This window comes from Cucurbita maxima, unplaced genomic scaffold (assembly GCF_002738345.1).
Source record: "Cucurbita maxima cultivar Rimu unplaced genomic scaffold, Cmax_1.0 Cma_Scf00014, whole genome shotgun sequence".
NCBI classification, from domain to species: domain Eukaryota; kingdom Viridiplantae; phylum Streptophyta; class Magnoliopsida; order Cucurbitales; family Cucurbitaceae; genus Cucurbita; species Cucurbita maxima.
In genome coordinates this window covers 3,054,644-3,072,669 of record NW_019272030.1, presented here as the reverse complement: position 1 = coordinate 3,072,669, position 18,026 = coordinate 3,054,644, and the positions used below count along the sequence as shown (strand labels likewise).

The 18,026-nt window shown below is 38.9% G+C and overlaps 3 protein-coding genes across 10 annotated transcripts in view; 1 reads left to right on the top strand and 2 right to left on the bottom strand.

Moving 5' to 3' along the window:
- Positions 1-861: 861 nt before the first annotated feature.
- Positions 862-8,038, bottom strand: LOC111488877 (ABC transporter G family member 24-like). The gene is made up of 14 exons (XM_023136800.1): positions 7,832-8,038; positions 6,994-7,070; positions 6,619-6,900; positions 5,795-5,858; positions 5,568-5,714; positions 5,442-5,476; positions 5,284-5,357; positions 4,113-5,038; positions 3,480-3,776; positions 2,899-3,384; positions 2,651-2,799; positions 2,235-2,524; positions 2,021-2,154; positions 862-1,305 (listed from the first exon to the last, which is right to left on the bottom strand). The coding sequence occupies exons 1-14, from the start codon at positions 8,035-8,037 to the stop codon at positions 1,149-1,151; spliced, it is 3,324 nt and encodes a 1,107-aa protein (XP_022992568.1). The 5' UTR covers position 8,038; the 3' UTR covers positions 862-1,148.
- LOC111488878 (probable serine/threonine-protein kinase PBL19) lies at positions 4,305-12,197 on the top strand. Of its 6 annotated transcripts, none has more exons than XM_023136808.1 (5): positions 4,305-4,372; positions 9,991-10,142; positions 10,828-11,088; positions 11,304-11,426; positions 11,541-12,197. In XM_023136808.1, the coding sequence occupies exons 2-5, from the start codon at positions 10,029-10,031 to the stop codon at positions 12,057-12,059; spliced, it is 1,017 nt and encodes a 338-aa protein (XP_022992576.1). In that variant the 5' UTR covers positions 4,305-4,372; positions 9,991-10,028; the 3' UTR covers positions 12,060-12,197. The 6 variants fall into 6 exon arrangements, with proteins under 6 accessions (XP_022992576.1, XP_022992570.1, XP_022992572.1 ...); XM_023136802.1 differs by lacking the exon at positions 4,305-4,372 and adding an exon at positions 8,021-8,481 and having other exon boundaries at positions 9,726-10,142; XM_023136804.1 differs by lacking the exon at positions 4,305-4,372 and adding an exon at positions 8,517-8,605 and having other exon boundaries at positions 9,726-10,142.
- Positions 12,198-12,697: 500 nt separating this feature from the next.
- Positions 12,698-18,026, bottom strand: part of LOC111489216 (amino acid transporter AVT1C-like) — a 6,820-nt gene continuing 1,491 nt past the window's right edge. For all 3 annotated transcript variants that reach the window (XM_023137328.1, XM_023137329.1, XM_023137330.1), the window contains exons 3-13: positions 17,392-17,723; positions 17,103-17,317; positions 16,861-16,884; positions 15,788-15,968; positions 15,069-15,288; positions 14,542-14,677; positions 13,961-13,980; positions 13,526-13,671; positions 13,354-13,397; positions 13,203-13,265; positions 12,698-13,068 (exon numbers count right to left, since the gene is read on the bottom strand). In XM_023137328.1, coding sequence (XP_022993096.1) covers positions 12,970-13,068; positions 13,203-13,265; positions 13,354-13,397; positions 13,526-13,671; positions 13,961-13,980; positions 14,542-14,677; positions 15,069-15,288; positions 15,788-15,968; positions 16,861-16,884; positions 17,103-17,317; positions 17,392-17,723 — 1,480 coding nt within the window. In that variant the 3' untranslated portion in view covers positions 12,698-12,969. The remainder of the gene's footprint in view (positions 13,069-13,202; positions 13,266-13,353; positions 13,398-13,525; positions 13,672-13,960; positions 13,981-14,541; positions 14,678-15,068; positions 15,289-15,787; positions 15,969-16,860; positions 16,885-17,102; positions 17,318-17,391; positions 17,724-18,026) is intronic.

Here is an 18,026-nt window from a genome sequence, read left to right as displayed (position 1 = left end):
TCCGTGAGCTGTCTTCGCGCGTTCTTTCTCATTGCTTGGGGTTCTCTTTAGAAGGTCATGTTTCAGTTACAGGTGCCGTTGCTTGTTTATGACGTTCGATTTGCAAGATATTTTCCTTTTCTACTCAAATTTCATGGTCCTCTGTGTATAACGCGCGGTAATTTCATCACAGATACAATACAAATCGTTTTCTGTACTTCTCAAATTTAGGGTTTCAATCCGCTTGCCATGTTGTCGGTGTCCATAATCGATTTACGAGCAGCGACTTTTGTTTTCTTTCTCAATTTATGGCGGCACTGACCGGTGTCGGAACTGTGATTTCTGTTGGGATAGTGGCGACATTTCCACCAGGAATGATCTGAATACAAGTCCAGAGTGGCTTCCTCGGACGATGTCTCACCCAACTCGAGAGGAAAGAGTTCAGATTCTGGTATTAACATGGAAGGGACGGCAGGTTGGAGGCGTTCAAATAGCTCTTGGAACTTGCAAGTAATTGCGCGATCTCCTGGATCACTTACGCGTTATATGCCAGATGACATTCCGATCGTTACTTCTCCGATGGTTTACATTGGCATGTTGAAGATCATGAGCTGCATAGCATGAATTTTCTTTCCATTTCAGGAGATCGTGCATTTGCTTTTGAGGAAGTTGTAAGAACTCAGGCTTCTGGTGGTTGTGTCGACCACCCAGGTATGGATTCATTTTGGTTAAGCAATCGCGTCTTTACGTTTTTAGGCGGTGTCTGGTTAGGATAGCATTTCTAAGTACATTCTTTTTAAACTAGAAATTGTATTGTAGGGCCATACGAAAATAGAGGCTATCTGAAGTAAGTAGCCATTAAAGGGACCCCCCTATGATGAAAATTGAAGCTTGATGGAGGAATTAATGCAGTTAGATACAGAGAAAGCTGGGTTTGGCTTCACCTGCTTTAACTTTCACCATAAGAGTACCATGAATCAGGCTGAGGAGGCAACATTGCTAAGTAAGAGAGCAAGGATCTTATATCAAATATATGCAATTTCTGAACTGTATCTTCGTGTGATAGGGAAGTCCATAATGAAAGGTGCCTGAAAATGGGGTATTGTTGCTCTAGGTTGCTTACTACTTGAAGAAAATGGCAGAGGGGACTGAGTCTTGCGGTCAAGGCATCACTTTCTTCGAACGATCAACAAACAAACATATGAAAGTATTCGGAAAATCACACCTGTGACCATTAGGAGGAGTAGGCATTGGCCCCAGTCATGAATGTCAAATCCACTCCCATTCAAAACTCCACAGCGAGTTATCAGCCACACTCCGTCGTACCTGTAGAACAGAGCCAATTAGCTTAGAAAGTTTATAACAATTTAGCTAACAAACTCAATAATTCTCCCTTGGGAGAGAGGCAAAGTTTTGCGGTAGGCTAGCTTTGTAACAGCGCAAGCCTACCGCTAGCAGATATTGTCTTCTTTGGGCTTTCCCTTCTAGGCTTCCCTCAAGGTTTTAAAACGTGTCTACCAGGGAGAGGTTTCCACAACCTTATAAGGAATGTTTCGTTCTCCATTGTGAGATCCCACATTGGTTGGAAAGGGGAACGAATCATTCCTTATAATGGTGTGGAAACCTCTCCCTAATAGATGCGTTATAAAATTGTGAGGCTGACGGCAATACATAACAACCAAATCCTTCCACTAGCAGACATATATTATCCCTTTGGGCTTTCCCTTATGTGCTTCCCTTCAAGGTTTTAAAACGCATCTACCAGGGAGAGGTTTCCACACCCTTATAATAAATGTTTCATTCTCCCTTGTGAGATCCCACGTTGGTTGGAAAGGGGAACGAAACATTCCTTATAATGGTGTGGAAACCTCTCCCTAGTAGATGCATTCTAAAACTGTGAGACAGACGGCGATATGTAATAGCCAAAGTGGACAATATCTACTAGCGGTGGGCTTGGGCTGTTACAGGCTTCATGTGGGGATTTGAATTATCAAACTCAAGAGTGGACATGATTATGAACGAGGGAAACTTCAAGACATACCTTTCCGCATTTGCAGTCACTAATGCTTCCAAAGCCCATTTGGGGTAACAAAGATTAGACAGAGTCTTCATTGCTGAACTAGTTTGAGGCCTTGTTATAAAGAGGGTTAAGACAACAGGAAAAATGGCTGACCACTGCATAGAACAGTAGATTTAGTCAGTGAGGCAAATCACCAAGCTTGCTAAGAACTTGTTTATGCACTACTTTCACTCACCAGTTGAGCTGCACCAGGCTGAAGGAGGATAGCCAAAGAATAAGCCATGCCCGTGACACAGTACAGAAGGCAGAGTAAAACAACATAATGATCTGTAAAGGAAGATCTCGGGTTTGCGAAGGAATAGAACATAGATAGATACACCAGCGGCTTTATCACTGTATTAAAATGGTCAACCGTGTCCTTTGCGAGAAAATAAGCCAAACTGCTCATGCCCGAAGAACTCTCTCTCCAATACTCCAACTTATCCAAAGAAAATGTTCTCAAAGCCGCAATTTTTCCTAGAAGAGCTGATACAATCATGGCCATGGTCAGTTATTATGTATTTAGGCCCTGATAAAAAAGAACATATTGCGTGAAAACAATGGGCAAAGGTCTCGTTAAGCATATATGTTCGCAAAGAATTGGTAACTTACAAACTGCAATAATGGTGAAAGGATAACCATAAACACCAAATGACTGGTCGCTCAAATCAGAAATCGGTCCAAGGCAGGCACCAGCAAGAAGTAAGGTCAAATAATCTATAACTTGTATTCTCGAGTCCCGTAATCTCTGCTTACCGATTCTGAAATTCATGGTTATGAAGAGACATATATAGCTATTAATGCTTTACACACATGTCGTAAGATCATTGTTATTGAAGGTTTCTATTAATACGATGTACCTCCCAAGAAAGAATTTGTACTGCTTAAGTATGCCTGGAGTTCTTCTATGGGACAAATCTTTGGTCTTCAAAAGCATTCTTAACTTGTCATGATGTTCCTCAACTTTACTTCTCATGCCCTGCCATAACTCCCCAGCTAAAGAAGGTTGTGGCTCGACAAGAACATGGTTGCTCGTTCCATTAGTTCGCTCCACATCTGCCATGCTTGTAGTGTGTCTGGCTGAGATCTGCTGCAAATCTGCTGGTACTGGGTAACCATTATGAAGCAACCATCTAACAGGAAGCTCTTCATAGCTAATATCTGCATTTGGTGTCATAATACCCTCCAAAATATCAATGAAGTGATCTGGAGGGTTAACACGTTCCGGGACATGGATTCCAAGGCCAGCAAAGTATTCTTCAACTCTCCTTGCTGGTCCATGATAAACAGTAAAACCACCTTTTGCAAGAAGAACCAAATCGTCGAACATTTTGTATAAGGTGTAGCTGAAGCGGAGATTCGCAAATTAGTAAACAAGGGACATAATCAATCAGGGATGCTGGCTATAAAGACAGTGGAAGAACAGGTTTGGAAAAGTTACCTTGGTTGATGAACCACCATGGAGATGGTCACACCTTCAAGAGCTTCTCTCCTGAGTGCTCTAAGAAGCAGTTGGGAAGAAGAACTGTCCAAACCAGATGTTGGCTCATCTAACAGCAAAATCGAAGGCTCTATCACCATTTCTAACCCGACATTCACCCTCTTCCTTTGTCCTCCAGAGATTCCTCGCTTTTCCACTGTCCCGACCAAGGAGTTTCTCACAGTCTGGAGCCCCAAGAACTCGATAACTCTTTCAACAATTAGAACCTTATCTGCTTTGGATAACTCCACAGAAAGCCTATGACAATAGGCAGTCCATTATCAAAAAGCTTACAGACAGTAATGATAAACTACTTAGAAAAGAACAAAGGAAATTAGTGATGAAATCCAGAAAGCCATAATTCATCTTAAAGTCAATTCTATGGAGATGCCTTCGCACCGCTGTAGTTTCGACTCCTGCTAATAGTTTAGCACACTCTTTGTTGTTACTATGGGGTCCTGAAGCACAAGGAGATTTTACTCGTTGGTGTCAATCAGGTGGTTTGTGGGATTTTGTTGCTCTCCACGGTTCTTTCAGACTAATAGGTTTCATGTTACGTCAATAAGATAAAGCAAAGAGGAAAGGTTCAAATACCTGCAGTTTGCACTGAACCATAGATTCTCTTCCACTGTCAAGTTCCCATGGACAATATCATCTTGAGGTACAAAACCCATAATTCTTTTATATGACAGAATTGATTCATTCTTTCCATTTATTAGAATAGAACCTGTAGTCTTGCATCCAATTGCTTTTCCTGCCAAAGCAGAAAGAAACGTTGTTTTTCCAGCCCCAGATGGACCCATGACAGCAGTGATCCGGCCGGGCTTGATGTTTCCAGTGACACATCTCAAAAGGTGCTTGTTTTTTGTTTTCAAAGTAAGGTTTAGGTCTTTAAATGAAACTTCAATAGGAGGGCGCCTTTTATTCTCTGGATTAGTTGCCATTTTAATTACACTTGAGAAAGTAAGATTTTGATTCTCTTGCTGCTGAACCTTTTCTTTCTCGAGTTGCATGTAAGCATGCTGAAACATCTGGCTGTGAGTACTTGAATGCTTTCCCTTTGGCACATGTTTTTTAATACCCTTTTCATTTCTAGTTTCATTATGAAGGCCTTCATGATCATCATGGTCTTCTTCAATTTCATGTATCATTCCCATGTGACCAGTCTGGCTATCTGTTCTTCCTTCAATGGGCACAGACGAAGCGGATGATGTGGTTGGGATACGTGAGTATGACGTTGATAAATCATTGTCCATATCAGATTTGGATTGATCCAAAATCTTAAATTGTTCTGTATCCGAGCTTTTCACATGTGAAAACTTTCGTGATAGTTGAACTTGCAAACCACTTGCATGCTTCATTGCAGCTTTTTTCGCAGCTTTCCACCTTTGTTGTGCTTTTGCTGTTGTCTTTGCACTGTTTGCTGCTGCCTCCCTGGATTTAGCCAGTCTCCTTTCTCTAGCACTAAGAACTTGGTCGGAGAAATTGTAAATTATGAGTAGCACAGTGCTCAAACCCACCTGCATAAGCAAAGAAAAGTTTCGATTCTTATTCAAGTCTTGAATGAGCAGTCATTTCTCGTAGAGCGTAGAACAAGAAAAGTCAGAAAGAAGAGAGTGATATTGGCAGGGGTAAATTGGGGAAGAAGAGGACTTGGAGGCCTAATCAGCGAGTGGGTTAGGAGTTGTGCCTTAATCTTCCGAAGTTTGGACTCTTATCCTTCTTGTTACCTTTACTCAGATTTTCACATTAGTAGATGACTTACTAAAAGTATTACTCCATAAGCATGGATATTCTGATTTGCAGTGTTAGCATCACATGAAGTAAGCTTGAAGCATCCTGCAATACGTCCGGTAGAATAGATCGATGAGAAAAAATAGAGGTTCGAACGTGCAAGGATATGGAATTCGGTATCGCACTTACTATTCTGAGAAGTTGAACCCTTTCTGCAGTAATATCTGCAATGGCAGCAAAATGGATCGATGAGATTAGAAAGCTCAGTAAACAATGGTTTATATAACATATCAGTGCTTAGAAACAAGTGAATACCCATTATCACAAGGAATTTTTTGGGTGGTTGATGGACAAAATGATCCATCTGAACAGAAAATCTCTCCACTTCGACCAACATCAGCCCACATGTTTGCTCCTCCACAGGTATGGTTGGGCCGCCCAGGTGGTAGCTGGTAAAGATATCTGCAAGAACAAGAAAATGGATAACTTCATTATGCTGAACAACATAGAGAAGTGGCAGACATGGTATGGTTTGTACTTACGGTTCACATACTCCAGTTGTTTCATTCAACTTGGCAAGGGGACAATAGGATCCTAAAGGGCATGCTGTCAGATACAAAACAGTGTTAGAAAGTGAGCACAATTCAGCTACTTATAAGGGTATAAAACAAGCTTGTAGAGGCTTAAATTTACGAGGGAAATGAAAATGAGCAATTTTCTTGTGAGATTTCACATCAGTTGGAGAGGGGGAACGAAATATTTCTTATAAGGGTGTGGAAACATCTTCCTAATGAACGTGTTTTAAAACCTTGAGAGGAAGCCCGGAATGAAAAAACCAAAGAGAACAATATCTACTATCAGTGAGCTTAAGCTATTACAAATGGTATCAGAGCCAGATACTGTGTCATGGGCTAACAGGACGTTGGGCCCTTAAAGGGGATGGATTGTGAGATCTCACGTCAGTTGGAGAGGGTAACAAAACATTCCTTATAAGGGTGTGAAGACTTCTCCCTAGTGGACGCGTTCTAAAACCTTGAGGGGAAACCCATAAGAGAGCTCAAAGAAGACAATATCTACTAGCGATGGGCTTGGACTGTTACAAATGGTATAAGAGCCAGACAGTGGGCGGTGTGATAACGAGGATGCTAGGCCCTCAAGGGGGCTGGATGTGAGATCCCACATCGGTTAGAGAGGGTAACTAACTATTCCTCATAAGGGTGTTGAGACCTCTCCCTAGTGGACGCATTTTAAAACCTTGTGGGAAAGCCCAGAAGGGAAAGTTCAAAGAGGACAATATCTGCTAGTAGTTGGCTTGGCGGTTACATTTCTAGATGAAGATCAAACAGGTATAGGTCTAAATACTTACGAATCATGCATGTAAGACCCTGAGGACAGAAGAAACCATCGCAACAAGCTTGGCAATCATGGATTCTTGAAGGAATTTGCTGGGAATTAGTAAGGTCGACGAGCTGATCCGGACCGACACTGCATGCCCATCCTGGCTCACAACCAGAAGCCCAAGATGTCAAATTACAATTGTTGTTAAGTTTCAGTTTGAGGAAGGAAGCTGTTGAAGCAGTTGGGGGAGCCTGAAGGATGATACTGTCAAAGTAAAACTTGATTTCTGCTGCTGTACACAGGCGCTGTCCTGTTAATGGAAGATTTTCTTGAGCTAATAATTAAAATAGATATTGAAAGATTTTCCTTTTTTTTGTTCTTTTCACTTACGGATTGCTCATACCATTCATCTTCTGTAGGCAAGAAGACAAGAAATCCAGATTAGATGAGAAGTTAAACGCTCTGTTCCAATCAACATCCCTGAATAACACAAAACCATCCAAGTTTCACAGACTGAATGACGACCTAAGGAAATGGAAAAGAGATCCTACCTCGAGATTTCTTAATGGAACTTCATATTACATCCGAGAATCTAGGAATGTGTAAAGTGCAAATCGGGATTCCACTTCCCTCAATGTAACAACCCAAGCTAACCGCTAATAGATAATGTTCTCTTTGGCTTACTCTCGAGGTTTTAAAATGCATCTGTCAGTGAGAGGTTTTCACACCTTTATAAGGAATGTTTTGTTCCACTCTCCAACCGAGGTGGAATTTCACACTCCACCCCCTTAAGAGCCCAACGTCCTTGTTGGCACACCACCTAGTGTCTGGCTCTTATACCATTTGTAACAACCCAAGCCCATCGCCGGTAGATATTGTCCTCTTTGGGCTTTCCCTCAAGGTTTTTAAAATGTGCGTCTACTAGGGAGAAGTTTTCACACTCTTATAAAGAATGTCAGTGATGATGTTGAGCCTTGAAGGGAGTGGACACGAGGCGGTGTGCCAACAAGGACGCTGGGCCCCAAAGGGTGGTGGATTGGGAGGTCCCATCTCGATGGGAAAAGGGAACAAAACATTTTTTATAAGGTGTAGAAACTTCTGCCTAACATATGCATTTTAAAAACCTTGAGGAAAAGCCCGAATGAGGACAATATCTATTAGCGGTGGGCTTGAGCCGTTACACTCAAATTCCCAATAACCAAACAGAGCACAGAATTAAAAGTACAGGGGGTAAAACTCACGTGTCTCTGGAGCAAAAACGGAAGTGGCTACTGAGTTCGGCGTTGATGATTGAGCTCAAATTGGAGAGCTGAGCGTTGGCCATGGACAAGATAAATGGCAGTGCTGCAGGGCTGGCAAGCTGATTCTGGCCAAGAACAAACTGTTCCCAGCTCAATCCGACAAGAAGTACAGCCATGAAAGTGAAAGAAATTCTGGTGTTCTTCATGTTCTTCATAGCTTCAAACTTCGAGATATCAACTAACTAAAGGAGAAAGGAGAAATGGGTTTTATAGTTTGGAGTTAAAAAGGCTCAAGAACCATACGTTCCATAGCCGCCAGAGATCAAAGGAGGAAATCTTGGTGGGTTTTTCTTGAGTGTTGAGGCAAACCATTTGGTTGGCCCCTCGACGACTTGTCTTTAAGGGTCATTTTAGACGCCAATTTGAGGGACTTGGTTGCCTTCTTCTTTGGCATGTTCTAAAGGAACTTTGAATTGTGGATACAAAACTATGGCTGCTACTACTTCATATCATTGCTACGCAGCTTCCTGATTTGAATCAGGTTAATTTAGCTGAGATTGATGGATATGAAAAGTAAAATGGGATGATTTTCTTTCACGCGAGATAGGAGTTTGAATCTTCTACAAGAATGGAGATTCGTCTTATACACAGTACGTAACTTAACATCTTCATTTATTCTACTGTTAAAAGTTGTCAATTCGAATTGAAATATTTTGTTTTCAATAGGATGTGAATGCAATTCAACTAATTTTGATATGTATTCCAAGTTAAGAGGTAAGAGGTTCAAATCTTTTAATGAAACATTTTTTTAGTTTTTAAAATAATTTTTAATGATATGAAAATCGTATTTAAAAGTGTAAAGTTAAATGTTAAATTAATTTTAAATTATTAACTACATGATTTTTACTACAACATTAATTTATTTTCACACAATATTTTGCTCGTTAATTTAGATTAAATAATACCTATATTTTAGTTTTAACGATTAACCTATGTTCTATTTTAAAACAACCTCTTGCTTCCATTTATGATTGAGTAAATTGATTTTAGGTTAAAATATTGATTTTGTAGAAATGTGAACCAGAAAAGGACTGGAGAAGACAGCTTGCAAGAGTAGAATTGTATTAAGTAATTAATAATATGGGCCATTGCCATAAATGACTCATTCTCATGCTTCCATGAATTCATTATTCCATTTGGTAGACTTTTTTCTTTGTACAATTTTTTTAAAAGAAAAAATGTCAACTCTTTCTTCTTTTCATATCCAAATCCCCCATTTCCTCAAACATTCTAGTCCGGTGTTTACTGTTCCCATCCCTCTAATTTTTATATTCTTAAGGGGGTTCTTTGAAATGGGTATCAATTTTAGCTGCCTTGTATATTGACTTTCCCTACATCATGGGGAGCTCGTCGTGTTCTTCAATCGAGCTCAATACCCATTTCTGAATCCTGCTACCCTCTTCTTTACCTCCTCACTATTCATTTTTCTGCTGGTTTGCAAGTTTGGACATACATGAAAGGTCCTTCTCTCTCTCTCTCTCTCTCTCTCCCCCTAATCTTCATAGTTTTCTGTGAAAAACAACGAGGATTTCTTGATTTTCTCAAAACTTCTCAAAGGTTCCAAGAACTTTCAGATTTTCCTTGATCTTGGTAAGAGGGAGATGGAAAATCAATCTGGGTTTTTGAATTCAAAAGCTAGAAAGATAGGAATTGTGAATGAATGTAAAGAATTCGACACTTTTTTGGGGTTTCTTCAACAACTTTTTGGGATTTTCTGGCTTTGTCCTCTTGAATCAAGAACAGTTGGAGATGGCTAATGCATTATATAGATAGAATATATACCTGATCACCTAGAGTTTTCTTCTTAACGTTGTGTAGTTTTGTTTTTGTGCAGAGAGGGAGTCAGGTTTTGGAGGAGATTATGAAGTGTTTTCATTTGTTCAGCAATGAGAGGAGAACTGTTGAGCCTAGAACAGCTACAAAATCTAATTCGATTATCTCGTGTACCTCGAATTCTACGTCAATGAATCAAGATCTTAAGATGTTTGACTCTGATTTGAATTCTCAGAATGTTTCAGAGTTTAGTGTAGCATCTTCTGCTAAATCATTTGCAGCTTTGTCTCAAAGACAGAGTAATCTTAGGGACTTTACATTCTCAGATTTGAAAGCAGCCACGAAGAACTTCAGCCGATCGCTTATGATCGGAGAAGGCGGATTTGGTAGTGTATATAGGGGCGCTATCCGAAACTCAGAGGATCCACATAAAAGAATAGACATTGCTGTTAAGCAATTAAGTAGAAGAGGATTACAGGCAAGCTCTCTCTCTCTCTCTTTGATATGAACTTATTTCCATCATCTTGGATAATCTGAGAATTCTTCATATGTGCATTTGAATGGAGATATCTTTGTAACTTGGAGAAAGAAAGAGCCATGTTGAAGAAGAGAAATGGAAATATAAAACATTCTTCCATTTGTCCAAAGCCAAAAGAAATTACAGAAAAGCTCATCTGTGAGATCTCACATCGGTTGGAGAGGGGAACAAAGCGTTTTTTGTAACGGTGTTCCGAGAGGGGAACGGAAGCGTTTCTTGTAAGGGTGTGGAAACCTCATCCTAATAGACGTGTTTTAAAACCGTGAGGCTGATAAGTGATTTGGTTGTTGTTTTTCCCTTATATTTCCATCGATCTGTGCGAATGTCGATACTTTTGGTTCTTACAGTTTTTCGTCTACTCCGTATCAAATTCCTTTGAATATGAACTGCTTAGAGATAGAAAGAACAAGTGTACCAACCAATTACATCCATCTTAGCTGCATTTCCAATTATTCCTATCAAATGAGTTGAAAATGCTTTTGTTGGATAAGTTCATAGGACAGTATGTATGAGAACTAATGGTTGTATTCTAAATTAGCTCCCCCTCCAAAAATCAAAAAATGATTACTATTGCACTTCAGAAGTTCCTTAGTTTTACGATTTCGGTTTCTGGCCTTTCCTATAGGGTCACAAGGAATGGGTAACAGAGGTGAACTTTTTGGGCGTTGTCGAGCATCCAAATCTTGTCAAGTTACTAGGCTACTGTGCAGAAGACGATGAAAGAGGGATCCAGCGATTACTCGTATACGAATATATGCCTAACAGGAGTGTGCAAGATCACTTGTCAAGCAAGTTAAACAGTTCTCTTCCATGGGCAATTAGAATGAAAATAGCTCAGGATACTGCTCGTGGCTTGGCATATCTACATGAAGGAATGGATTTCCAGGTACCTTATCTTTGAGCAAAAACTGATGAACTTAACTATCGCTCTAGCGTTGATTAATGATGAACCTTCTCGTTTAAACGTCCGTGAAAATCTATATTGTATAGAAGAAGAACGTATGAAATTCTATTTGGATGAGATGAGAGAAGAACTAGTTGGATTCACACATTCTAGGAAGTACATCTATGGTGGCCTAAATGATATCATTCTTTGTGCAGATAATATTTAGGGATTTCAAATCTTCAAACATACTTTTGGATGAACAATGGAATGCTAAGTTGTCTGATTTTGGATTGGCTAGGCTAGGGCCTTCGGACGGATTAAGTCATGTCTCTACTGCGGTTCGTATGCAACTAATCTAAAATCTGTTTGTTTGAATCAGTTTTGGGAAAGCCAAAAAGATAACACATATTTTTCTATCTATTCTGCATCAGTAATCGACAATCCTTGTGCAGATTGTAGGAACAATTGGATATGCAGCACCTGAATACCTTCAAACAGGACGACTAACAGCAAAAATTGATGTATGGAGCTATGGAGTTTTCCTGTATGAACTGATAACTGGTAGGCGTCCCCTAGATCGGAACCGCCCCAAAGGCCAGCAAAAGCTCTTGGAATGGGTGAGACCACACCTATCTGACTTAAAGAAGTTTGAGCTGATACTTGACCCAAGACTAGGAGGTAACTATTCTATTAAAGCTGCCCAAAAACTAGCAGCTGTAGCTAACCGCTGTTTGGTTCGGAAGGCTGTGGTACGCCCTAAAATGAGCGAGGTCTTGGAGATGGTAAATCGGATTGTGGAAGCAAGCGATCTTGAGAGCCCTCTGCTTCAAGAAAAGAGCTCAACTTCTAACAGTGATTCTGAAGGATCAAAAGGTGAACATTTGAGAAAACGGATTATGAATCCATTTATTGGAGGGAATGGTTGTTTGATTTGCCTAGCTTGGAGACCCAAAGTTGTGAGAACTTGTTGAACAACGTTGAATGGAATGACACAGAGGTTTTCTCATTCTTTTTTGGAATGGAGATTTACTTGTGTAAAGAATCATGGCTTCTTAAACTGCTGGATCAAGTACAGTAGTTGTTTGAGGAAGAATAAGTCAATTGGTTGGCGGTAATTTGGATGAAAAATTTCAGCTATTGTTGAGGGTGTTCAAAACTGTGCTGAGTGCAAGTTTAATATCCTGAAAACCATTTAAGAAATTTTAAAAAGCTTCAAATAGGTCGAATTTGACCTATTAGACAAAACAATTCGACCTATTAGACAAAATTACAAAAGTATGGAGCCTATTGATAGTTCGAAAACTTCTACACTTTCTAAAGTTCATGAATAAAAAAGACATAAACCTGATAGTTTAGAGATTAAACTTGTAACTAAACCTAGTTTTTTTCTTTTTCACCTTCCCCATCCTTTTAGTAAGGCTATAAATCAGTTCTTAAAATCTTAATCCAGCGCAAGCGCTTACAAACTTGTTCCAAACAGGTTCTAACTGTAATCCAACATCTTGATGGATATTGAAGGTTTTATTTCAAATTGTGGAAAAGACAAAGAAAGCTGCAGCCGTAATGTGCGGCCATTGTACTCGAGAAATCAGGAAAACCAAGGGCTATCTCTAGTAATATAATTTCATTACTGTAACAAAATGGATTTGGTTGATCTCTAAATTTCTAATGAACATGGAATAATTTTTTAAAATAAACAAAGATACTGACAACACAAGGGGAAAAACAGGCATCAATGAACAAGACACCAACGTTTAATGGGGGGAACATAATATCTAGAGTTCCTCTATAATTCAATATACAATCTAAAAAGGAAAACAAAATCTACCAGAATCTATGCTGCATAACCAGTGACTCTTGGTGTTTGGGAAGGCAAAAACTTCAGGCGCTTAATTTCTCAATGATTTTCTTGAGAGATGAATATGATCCAAATGCAGATGCAATAACTCCTACTGCTATAACTATGCAACAAAGTGTTATCTGTAAAGGGAAAAAAGAAAAGAAAAGAGAGGAGGATAAGAAGATCGTGCGGTAAAATGATGTTATGCAATCGACTATTCTAATTCGTTTAAGTTAGCGAATAAAAGAAAATGCAATGAAGAGGATGTTTTCACCTGTAAAAACGTTACTTTCCCCCTCAAAATGCTGAGGTAACAGGCACAAGGGAGTATTAAAGTCTGCAAGACACATTTGATAGTTCAGCCGTTAATAAATGAGTTATATAGTACCAGCAGGGATCCACAGTGCAAGGACGAGTAAGCTTACCACAAGCATTGTTAGCAAGGATCCGATCAATGACATCATAAGACCTGCGTTGGAAAAGTGAAGATCCAAAAATTGGCACTCATTTTTCCAAGGCCAGAAGGAGCTTAAAGAAAACATGGCATTTTCTTCACCATAAATTGGTACAGAAATAGACATGTGAAGATATACTTACCAAAAAAGGGGATAGAAAGACCGACCAGTAGGGTAGAAATTACAAGAGCAGTTCTAATTAGGATGGAATAAATGTGAGTCTTGGGATGGTTTGGTGGTATGAACTCCTCCAGACTCATTGCAACGGGAGATATCGTTAACGCATACGTGGGACTAGTTAAGGAGAAACATCATTCTTCCGGTTCAAATACACTTACAGAAATTACGGTAGAACAAAAACAGAAAAAATGAAACGAGGAGCATATTATTAGTTTCTGATTGCTATGAGTAATTATGTATGTTACTCTCTGCATATTACTAAATATGAGGCCCAAAACCCTACTGCAGTGATAAACAAGTGGAATCAAAGAATATGGAAGTGAAGTTCACTTAAAGAGCTAGGCTACAATCCCAATCAATACTTGTAACAAGTATATATCAGAGTCTGAAAGGATATTTTGTGAAGGGGTTTACTACCTGCCAAAGAACAAGTAAGAAACATGAGAAAATAGTTTTCAGGCAGTGAGTAGAAATTGAGTACAAGAGTAACAGCATAAACAACTCCAGAACACTAAAATTAGACTATGCAAGGGAAACTGGGGACTGAAACATTTTCGATTCCTTTAGTAACAGCATAAACAACTCCGAAATCGTAAACATTTTACCATAAGATACCTTCACTGACTTTACGACCAAATCATATCAATCCAACATTTAATATATCTAATACTTTCAAATCATAAAACAATTTTCTTTAACAAACAAACAGTACAAGCACGTGGCGAGCTTGCCAATTCTAACAGATATGTTCTAAATACAAGAGTTTAAAAATAGGGGTGCAATAGGGTCCTTATGGCACCATTGGATATTAAGAACTAAGACAACCAATTTTATTTGTTTAACTTCACAGCACAACAAATAAACAAGCAGTTCAGTGGGAGAATAAATAGAGGCGATGAAACATATATGGTTATTTTGATAGAGATGAGAAAATAAGCATCAAGAATGGATTGGTTGAGGAAAAATTGACCACCGTACCGTAGTCCACACAGCAATCTTTGAGGCAACCAAATCCTGGGGCAGGTTAAGAGTGTACTGGGATAATGTCGATTCTCCAAACATTAAGTATCCAATAATAGCAACTCCAGCATACATCAAAGTGCAAATACCAAAACTGCATTTTCAAGGAAAGTAAATGTTGTAAACATCTTAGGTGATTAATTTTCTTTATATAGTTGGCGAGATCTTATCGACCCTCCATTCAGAAGGGTGACAAACAGACATATCAAGCAACACGAAGATTTCTTAAATGACATAGTCGATCCCCCCTTTTCTTTATGTTATAACTAAATGAATTTGAGTGTCGATAATTTTGATTGAAGCCGACTTTGTCAACGAAGAAAATAATAAAAATAAAAACAAACATAAGGCTTACAAAGTTAATACTTCACAGGCCCATATGAATGATGCATATTTAAATCAAATCAATCGCGACACACAGAAGCACACAGTAGGAGATGGACAAGACAAATTGTGTGTGAAAAAGGATGAAGCTTTCAAATTACCATGTCAAAAGGACTGCTGGAAATTGGCTTTGTTTACCCATTGAGCTATAGATGTTGGGAAATACAGCATGTCCTGAGTAGCAGAAACCGTACAGACCCAGAGCAACTGGGAGGGTTGAGAGCTTCAGTGGAGTCACTGTGCCATGGAAACCGACATCATCTACCAACCCAACCCAAAACAAGCATATAACCACCACGATTGATGCAATGACTCCACCAGCTGTAAGGAAGAATAGAAAAAAAAAAAAATCATTAATAGCGATTTTTTGAAAGTCTCGGTTTAAATCAGGGGCATTTCAATAAGAACAAGAAAAATCATGACAGCAAGATTTGTATGAGCTTGAGCATTCTAATAGGTGAAGAATACATGTTATTCACTTGATGGTTTAATAGACATGTGTTAGACACTAATGGTACAAAGTAAAAAACAAGTTACTTGTTAGGCGCCATTCACACTTATTAAACATAATAAATAGACATAATATAAGATTAAATGACGCAGCATCGTGTTGGTGTTGCGTCATATATACGTTTCATTGTGAATCTTCAAAGCAGAATATTTTGGCTAAGAACTTGGTGCTACATGATGCGCGGAAATACCAATTCATGGAGAGTAGGTGTCAACTAAAAACAAAAGCAAAGAAGCCAATACAAGACTAACCAATAAAACTCATAAAAACATACATGTACTCTGACATGATAAATTTAAGCTAGCTTACCAGAGATGTAACTTAGAATACTGAGATCCCGAAGCCAAACGGTTGGAAGAACAGCCAGGGCAGTCGCTATAGCGAATAAAAGGTGTGCACTTAATTCAAATCCACCAAAACTTATGTGCGCACGGGGAAACAATGTAGACAAATTGTCGCTCTCCAGAATTACGTACTCGATACAAGAAGCCTGCAAGACTAGCATATCTAGTTGGGTCACTTCGTTAACATAAGACCTAATTTGTTGTTTCAAAATCATTACGAAAATGAAAGCATGTTGCATTAGCAGACACGAGCACCGTGCAAATATTGACAAGAAGCTAAGAAAAAGCTTTAGCTTTTCAGTTTTCACCAGATGTCTATTGGCCCAGTGGGTAGTCCGTTACATTTATCAGAGCTTACACATGATATCAAAATTTTCGGGTTAAAATTGTGTTCTGGTTTAAATTCACTAATATTGCCAGAGATTCTACCTATTGAGAATGAAAAGAACGAGGGTAAATAGAAAATTCTTTACCCTTATCTGAAAATAGAAAAGCTCTTAAGAATGAGAATAAATAGATTTGTGGAACAGAAATTGCCAAGGCTAAGAGGATGATGATGATTATGGTTCTTGCTTCTCAGCTAAGTTCCATTTTTCAAAAAACGAAAAGAAAAAAAGAAGAGTCGTTTTGCCTATTCAATTAGCCAAAGGTCGAAACTAGCTACACTACAAAATCCGACATGGGTGGTTAGGTTGATATCTTCTCTGGGTCATTTTCTCAAACACTTAATAAGCCTCTGCCGAAGACATCAAGCATCACATGCAAAAAAGAGTTTTGATAATCTCTTTTGTTTTGGTTGTCATATTTAAAATGAAAATCGTCATTCAAAAATCACATTTATTTCCTCTCTGGACACACAAAGAGACCCAAAATCAAAATGTGGTTCCTAAGTCATCAAAGAGCGTGGTGGACAAGAGACTTGCCACTTGTTCTGTAACGTAGGATATCAACTTTAGGTGGGGCCAGCCCCTACGTTAACCATTATCCAACAAAATTATGATAATAATTAAAACCCCAACTTGAAGAAGTAGTACTTACGTATAATTCCACGTACAATACTATCTGCATCCACAAGAAATCAAAACAAAATGTTAAACCAAAGAAAAAAAATCAAATATTGATTCATTTACCCTGAAGTTTTTGTCCCTTTGTTTTCATTTGTTCTTTAATCTCAATTTAAAGATATCACTATACTCACAAAATTTCTTTAAATATAAGCACAATTTTGTAGGCGAAATTGGAATTTAAACTGAATGAAGGGAGAATAAGAAGGCAGCTACCGAGATGGCGACACGGCCGATGGCACCAAAAGCAGCTTGTCCAATGTCAGGGTAAGTTTCAAGCCCAGGTTTGCTATCCAAACAAGCACGTAGGAGGATTCCAGTGTAGAAAGAAAGCACAGCAAATATCAATAAAATGGAAAGCCCCAACCATCCTCCTTGTTGCATAGCATATGGGGTCGAAAGTATTCCCACCCCACACAGCACATTGATACCTACATTGCAAATTTCGATCATTCTCACAACAATTCTATCACACAAAATATTTCCCAATGGAAGAAGTAATTACCATTAACAACAGCTTGGCCAAAAGAACAATGGCGGGAAATGGGAAGGCCATGAGAGTCAACGACGGGCTTGTCTTTGTCATCCCTCCTGACGGATATGGAAGAGCGCCTAGAAGGAAGCTGAGGACCCAAAGGAGAATAAGGGGCATACTTTTGCTGCTCGTCAATTACTGTGGGTAGCAGTGGCTTTGATATGGATGAAGAGAACGCTTCAGGAGTGAATCTCCTCGTTAATGAGGAGGAAAGAAACGAGCTTCCAAATCTGGCCAATGATGGCGTTCCTAGCAGCCCAATACTTGGTGAATGTAAACTCCCCAGCATATCAATAGATTGCCTGCAACATTATTTTTATTTCTAAATTATACACTCCTCTTCTTCCACGTTCTAGTTAAAATCATCTAGTTAGATCATTTCCAACAAAAATCTCGAAAAATATCAAGCATAACTCAGTATTTTTAGCACATCAACAAGTTCTGTGTTTCCGTTTTAAGCACTCATACTGATTTATAGACTACTTTTCTTCACATTTTAGTAAAAATCATCCTGATTGATCTTTCTCACAAAAATTATGTATATAATAAATAAAGAAGAAAGGAATAATTTTTCATATGTTTTTTTTTTTTTTTTTTTTTTTAAA

Coding starts and splice junctions, on each gene's coding strand:
- LOC111488877 (XM_023136800.1), bottom strand. CDS start 8,037: ATGAAGAACACCAGAATTTCTTTCACTTTCATGGCTGTACTTCTTGTC. Junction 5,859..6,618: donor GGGTCTTACATGCATGATTC/GTAAGTATTTAG, acceptor TGTATCTGACAG/CATGCCCTTTAGGATCCTAT. Junction 5,477..5,567: donor AAAATTCCTTGTGATAATGG/GTATTCACTTGT, acceptor CTGCCATTGCAG/ATATTACTGCAGAAAGGGTT.
- LOC111488878 (XM_023136802.1), top strand. CDS start 9,753: ATGAAGTGTTTTCATTTGTTCAGCAATGAGAGGAGAACTGTTGAGCCT. Junction 10,143..10,827: donor TAAGTAGAAGAGGATTACAG/GCAAGCTCTCTC, acceptor CCTTTCCTATAG/GGTCACAAGGAATGGGTAAC. Junction 11,089..11,303: donor ATGAAGGAATGGATTTCCAG/GTACCTTATCTT, acceptor TTCTTTGTGCAG/ATAATATTTAGGGATTTCAA.